Source organism: Lampris incognitus, chromosome 3, assembly GCF_029633865.1.
Source record: "Lampris incognitus isolate fLamInc1 chromosome 3, fLamInc1.hap2, whole genome shotgun sequence".
NCBI lineage: Eukaryota > Metazoa > Chordata > Actinopteri > Lampriformes > Lampridae > Lampris > Lampris incognitus.
In genome coordinates, this window is record NC_079213.1 from 20,667,375 (window position 1) to 20,674,095 (window position 6,721).

The 6,721-nt window shown below is 45.2% G+C and overlaps 1 protein-coding gene across 1 annotated transcript; it reads left to right on the plus strand.

Moving 5' to 3' along the window:
- Positions 1-1,501: 1,501 nt before the first annotated feature.
- Positions 1,502-6,594, plus strand: LOC130109300 (serine/threonine-protein kinase pim-3-like). Its single transcript, XM_056276131.1, has 7 exons — positions 1,502-2,231; positions 2,488-2,597; positions 2,754-2,804; positions 2,927-3,290; positions 4,210-4,386; positions 4,806-5,022; positions 6,244-6,594. The coding sequence occupies exons 1-6, from the start codon at positions 2,144-2,146 to the stop codon at positions 5,012-5,014; spliced, it is 999 nt and encodes a 332-aa protein (XP_056132106.1). The 5' UTR covers positions 1,502-2,143; the 3' UTR covers positions 5,015-5,022; positions 6,244-6,594.
- Positions 6,595-6,721: the final 127 nt, after the last annotated feature.

The following is a 6,721-nucleotide window of genomic DNA, read 5'->3' on the forward strand; positions in this document are numbered from 1 at the left end:
CCTTGTTCCGATATGCAGCCTATGTGTATACATTTACATAACTTTGCAAATGGCAGGCCTATAGTGAGATAAGGTTCCAAGAAACTCTCTGATGTTACACACGGCAATTCTGTTTAGTTAGTGTTCAAACATGCACATGCAAACACACACACACACACACACACACACACACATGCACACAATACCATATGCATGTACGTGTACAAACACATATGCATATACACACATACACGATTGTGCACCCACACATGCAAACACACACACACACACACACACACACACACACACACACATACAGGTTACGGGAGCTAGCAGGAGATAAATAAAACGTGGAAAGTTCAACGAAAGCCAAGGTCATGTCAGGTGTGTAACAGCAAAGGTTGAGCAATGGCAAAAGGTATTTAAGTAGAACAGCTGGCTTTGCAAACACTGGCCATGATACGGCTTCATAGGCTTTTCTGCCAATACGTTATTGTTTTCGTATTCTCGTGTAGACACATTATGTTGACATACTGCCTTAATTTTCTACTATGGGACGTTTTTTGCTGATAGGGTAGATCACATTATTAATCTTATGGAGACATGAAACTCCAGGCTACAAGGTATTATCATTGCATAGGCTACCTCAGCTCTCCTAACACCTGAAGGAGAATGTTCATAATTATTTAGTTCATTCTGTCTGAAATCCCACAGGAGGTTTTTAATATTTGTACAATCTACATTTCACTTGTGGCAGGTGGTTTTGTGTCTGCTTCCCAAATCTCAGGTTATGTCACTGACTAGAGGACAAACACAAAGCCACCCTGCAAGCTTTGTCGTGTTTACCCATTAATCCATTTTTAAAAACCGAGTGATTATTTATGGCGGGAAGGATGGGAATTTGACAGGGGCAAGTAAATGTTCTCACTTAACTATATACTACACGCAAACTTCTGGTGTGTGACAGCATGGGAAAATACCCCCCCCCCCCATCTCATTCCCAGCGGTAGTGAAATAATACACGTATCGGAATTACAGTAGTCAGCAAAGAAAAAAATAGTTATCAGTATTCTGTTTAAGTTACTAACAGAAACGGTTCTGCTATTACAAATACTTTTATAAAAACGACACTTTTAAAAGGACAGACATTCACACACCTATAACACTGTTTATCGTGAGCGATACTGTGAGGAATTTTTTTTTAATGCATTTGTGGCAAGGCAGTGCTAAATGATCTGAAAGCGATCAATGTGATCACAGCCCGGACAGTCCGGTAGATTCAATCACCGATTGTAATGAGTCGTCGGCAGCTTTAAACTAGAGTCAAATGCCTCTTTTATGATAATTACTTATTCGCAATTGGTCCAAATAGAAAACACGGTATTTATAGAAGGCATGCGATTGGTCGGCAACACCGCACCGGGTCGCCCATGAGCGCAGAGATTCCAGACGAGGATCCCTGCGTGTCTAGTACTATAAGAAAGTAGAGCGTAGATGCGTAACGCTATTCCAGCGGTGACATGAAATTTAAAAAAACAAAAAAAACAAAAAACAAAAACAAAACAAAAAAACAGGGTTAAATCGTATCGTGTAAATGTCCTCTCACGCTGTATTTTCCAGAACCGGCAATGTTTTTGGCGCACAGACTCGGCGAAATTGTCGAGTAGTATAAGGGGGCGGAGGAATATCTCCCAGCCACACTGCGCGTCAAAATATTGGCGTGGGGAGGACCGCGCCAAAGCTCAGACAGCGGACACTCTTCAGTCAAACAGTACTCCGCCGAGGACCCTTTTAAACGTGCCGTTACACCCGCTGAGGTTGCTATATAACACTGCAGTTCTTGGTCGCTTTATTATTTCAAACGGACTGCTCTCGCCGAGATTCTTGAATCAAATACGATATTCTCACTTCATGCCGGTTGTTTGGAGAAGGTGGACGACTTTCAACGTCGTGACCAGACTGTGACGGGCGCGGCGCGGTGCGGTGCGGGTGTAGTTGGCGCGCCAGGCTGGATATAATACTACTGTTTATCCTGCGCCACCGGTCCCATCGTCTTTCCCACTGCGACTGATTATTTTTTTTTTGTCCTTTTTTTTATACTCTATATTGGTTTGAAATCTCATCCAACCGGTGAAGAAGGATTACGCCGGTTCTTATTGTGAATATGTTGCTGTCAAAGTTTGGTTCATTTTCGCACATTTGCAATCCGTCGACTATGGACCATCTACCGGTGAAAATACAGCTCCAACCCGGTAGGTTGTTTCGTCCGACCGCTGTTCTGCTTTGCCATCACAACAAACGAACCCAGTCTTGAAACGTGAATAACTTGCCTGTTTTTTTTAATGTTTTTAATTTGGCAATTTGTGACATACTAGCTGGCTGGCTGGCTCGCACAGCTAACGAACTATGGCGTTACTAAACTTAGCGTCCCCAGAAACGGTAGTCTGTGGGAAGACTGCGTGTTTGCCCGTTTCTCAAACGTAACTCACTTCTTTTTTGTCTTCGCAGTCAAAATGGAGAAGGAGCCCTTCGAAAAGGTCTACCAAGTGGGATCGGTGCTGGGCAGCGGTGGGTTTGGCACAGTGTACGCCGGCAGTCGGATCTCCGATGGCGCACCGGTGAGGCTTGTGGATGTGTGCGTGTGTTTGTGTGTGTGGGGGGGGGCTGTGTTGTGATCTCGCATGTGGCGCCATCAAGCCTATTATCACCTGATATGACCTCTGGATTGTTTTAGCAGAACGAGTCGCTCACGTTTGATTGCTTGTTAATTTCAGGTGGCGGTGAAACACGTCGCGAAGGAGAGAGTGACCGAGTGGGGCTCAATTGTAAGTAAATCCTTCATGGGTTTGTTTTGGTTTTTGCTGCGTAGGAGGTGGTAGCTGTTCAGTGCGTGCACTACGCGTTTTATGTATTTATTGATCGATCTTTTTCTCCTTCGTGTTTACAGAACGGTGCGATGGTGCCTCTGGAGATCCTGCTGCTGAAGAAGGTCAGCTCGTCGTTTCGCGGGGTCATTAAATTGCTGGACTATTACGAGCGAGCGGACGGCTGGCTGATCGTCATGGAGCGGCCGGAGCTCGTTAAGGACCTTTTCGATTTCATTACCGAGAAGGGCGCCCTGGACGAGGAGACGGCCAGGGGCTTTTTCGGGCAGGTGTTGGAGGCGGTCAGACATTGCTACACCTGCGGCGTTGTGCATAGGGACATCAAGGACGAAAATCTGCTGGTGGATCTGCGCACCGGGGAGCTCAAGCTCATTGACTTTGGCTCGGGGGCGATTCTCAAGGACACCGTCTACACCGACTTCGACGGTAAGCGTTAAACCACGCCCACCGACCGCCTTCCCGCTTTGAAATGACGCGACTGTTGCAGATTTCTGACCATAAAATTAGCGGATGTTTTTTTTTTTTTTTTAATATTCGCCGGCTTTTGATTTCAAGCAGCGTGACGGGTCGTTATGGGTTTGCCCCCACCTCCCTCTCCTCCTCTTCCTATTTTTCGTTACTGTTTTGTCCTTGATGCTATATTGGGTGATTGAGGCGTCACCAGCCCCGTGACGCAGCGATCTTTTTTTGGGTGGAGGGTTTTCCCTGCCTGAGGTCTGACCGCTTATCGTTATTATTGCTGTCTATATTGATGTTTCCTGCGCTTTTCGCTTTATTAATAGCTACTGGGCGTGCAGTCAACTCCCAGGCGCAATTCGCCTCTGATGTCTGACGGGTACATATCGCTCAAACACAGTCCGCCATGTCATACTGAGCTTTTTTTTTTTAATCTAATATTTTTTGTTGCGTTCCGGTTTTTTTGGATAGTAAAGCTTGACTCAGTCGCAGTTTGTGGGTGTTAGGTCGACGCCACGTAACGTCTGTTTGTTGTGAAACCCGAGTCGGCGGTCACGTGATGAGCTCACATTGCTTTTTGTTTGGTATCCAAGTGACTCCCTCCCAGAGGGAGGAGGGAGGAGGTTACCCACTTTTTTTATGATGCTTTGTGGCTGCAGAAATGAAGAAAGCTTTTCTGTCATGAGTCAGGGCTTTTTTTTTCTTCTTCCAAGTTCTTAGTTTCCCCATGCCTCTCTTCAGCCATGAATGCAGAACACCCCCTTTGGTTATGTGTTCCTTGGAGCTAAACCTGTGCAAACCAGATCACTCTCGCCTGTGGCACGCAAGTACTCAATCTCACAACACACAAGCTAATCGCCCTTCTCCCCACCCCAATCCCCCATTTCAGGTACTAGAGTGTACAGCCCACCAGAGTGGATCCGCTTCCATAGATACCATGGTCGCTCGGCGACTGTGTGGTCGCTAGGCGTGCTGCTGTACGACATGGTGTGTGGAGACATCCCGTTCGAGCAGGACGAGGAGATCCTCAGAGGGAAGCTGTACTTCAGGCGGAGGGTTTCTCCCGGTAAGCCAGCTTGATCAAAACAACAAATGTAAACCAGGAGTCTGAATTTAGTCTCATTGCACTCTATCCTCATTGACTAGTATGTCACCCCCCCAAATATGCACGTCATTCTTGATTTTTACCCAGTTAGTAGTTTTAAATCCAGGATAGGTCTTCAGAATTGGAGCATGATGTGTCTTGCTCATCATCGGCCACACAGCTTACACATGACAAGGTCGCTCACTTGGGGTGGGATTGGGGTGTGCTCTCATTAGCTGTCTGGAGGGACCCTCTAGGTTAAGCCGATGTTGTCATATGCAGAACTAGCCAAGTATAGTGATGCTTGCCACACACACCGACAAACATAACTTGGTCACCTGCCCCATTTTGAGATTCTGACCGAGCTTCTCATCATTGTTATTGTCTCCCCCCTCCACCAGAGTGCCAGCAGCTAATCAAATGGTGCCTGGCCCTGCGGCCCTCAGACCGACCTACTCTAGAGCAGATCTGCGACCACCCATGGATGAGAGCGGCAGCATCAGAGTCACCTGAGTCACCGGAAGAGCCCATTGCCACTGGTGACATCCGCCTCAGGACCATCGCCACAGACTCGTCATCAAGCACAAGCTCCAGCAAGGAGAGCCTCTGAGGACGGAGGTGATGGACTGAACAGACTCTGGGAAAAGACGGGTTGGGGGTTAGTGGGGGTGGGTTTGGGGTAGAGGAAGGGGTTGATATGGACTTAAGGCCAGCAGCCTGTAGCCCCAATGCCCCATCAGTGGCTGGGTGCTGAACTCAGCTGGACCGGCAAGAAAAATGTACTTTAATTTTCTTTCTTTTTTTTTTTCCCCTTAGGTAATCTATAATTTATTATCATTCTTCCTTATCTTAATTTTGCTCCCCATCCTTTTTTTTTTCAATTGTTTCCTAAAGGGGAACATTTTGCTGTTTGGGCGGTCTTACCAGCACTATTTATTTTACACTCTTCTGTTATTATTTTTCAACACTTTGTTACAAGGCTGGTATATATGCAGCTGGCAAGGCCCCCCTATTCAGACATGGCTGCTCTCATAGAGCTTGGAGAAAAAACTTTTTATTTAAATGTTTAATTTTTGATTTGGAGTGCCTTTTTTTAGAAAGCTGCTTTTGTGGGGGCTTTCGTCAACAACTGTTTGGATCACCTGCAGCCTGGCGGCTAAGTTGCCCTGACCGTGATGGACGTGGGGCATGGTACATCGTCCCCTTCATCACTGTAAGCCAATTAGCCTGGGCTAAGAGGCTAGTTAACATTAGATAGGAGAGGAGAAGGAGGTGGGGGTCTTTCTAACAATGGAATACTTGAAACACATCCGACTCAAATCTGTGTCGCTCTCTCTTAACGCTGCTCTCACTCTATAGCCTGAACAGGTGTTTGGAAACTGGATCCTGTCTTTTCTGAATGTCTGCAAAATGTCAATACAAACACACACCCCATTCCATTCTTCCTCTCTTCCCCCAATGCCTATGTATCTCGGAATGTGTGGCCCTCTTGATTTAACTTTCTTTTGCCTCCCGCCATCTCACCGCTTGACACTACATGGCCCCCGCCCCTGTCCTCCTTTGGGGTTTGGGGTGTGAAATGCACAATCAATGCAATATTCATGGACTCAATTGTTTTTTTTTTTATATATATTGTACAGTGTGGCTTTTTTTTCTTTTTCTGTGTGCTTTCCCCCTCCCCATTTACATTTAATTTATTTGTAAACATGTAGACATTCCACACTCTGTGGCTATTTATTTATTTATTGTCTGCTTAAAATCCCCCGCTAAAAATTGCATATCTTCACATGGCCTTTGTTTGCATTCCTGTAACTTTTTTTTTTCTTTTTTACGTTTCAGCTTTTTTGAGATGTGGAGGATGCACTGAAGCAGTTGTCAATGTAAAATGGAATAAAACAAGGTTTACTTCAAGTTTGAAAGAGTATTTGAATGTTATTTACCCTCACAATTTAAAGTCTGTTGGTAATGTTGAATGGCTAAATATCAGAAAAATCTGTTTGTGGGTTACGTTTGTACTGTCTGAATCCATTTTGAGTTCTGAGGGAAGCCAGACAACAGCTGAAATAGAGCTTAGTCACCTAGCGTCATATTCGAGATTCGCTTTCATTCTAGCTGTGTGACCTGTGTTAACGTGGAGGATGGATATTGCTATATTTTGATAAAAAGTTTCAATTAAAGTTTTTTTTTTGTACAGAAAGTGATGGTCTGTTGTCTCATTAAACATTTTGAATCTAGCTCACTATACTGGATGAGGATGATGAACTCAACAGGTACCTTATAAAAAAAAAAGTTTCAAACAGCTAGCTAGCTGCCATTT

Excerpts from the sequence above, each read along its gene's own strand:
- LOC130109300 (XM_056276131.1), top strand. The coding sequence starts at position 2,144 with ATGTTGCTGTCAAAGTTTGGTTCATTTTCGCACATTTGCAATCCGTCG. Across the intron at positions 2,232-2,487 it reads GAAAATACAGCTCCAACCCG|TCAAAATGGAGAAGGAGCCC; the intron begins GTAGGTTGTTTC and ends TTGTCTTCGCAG. Across the intron at positions 2,598-2,753 it reads GGATCTCCGATGGCGCACCG|GTGGCGGTGAAACACGTCGC; the intron begins GTGAGGCTTGTG and ends TGTTAATTTCAG.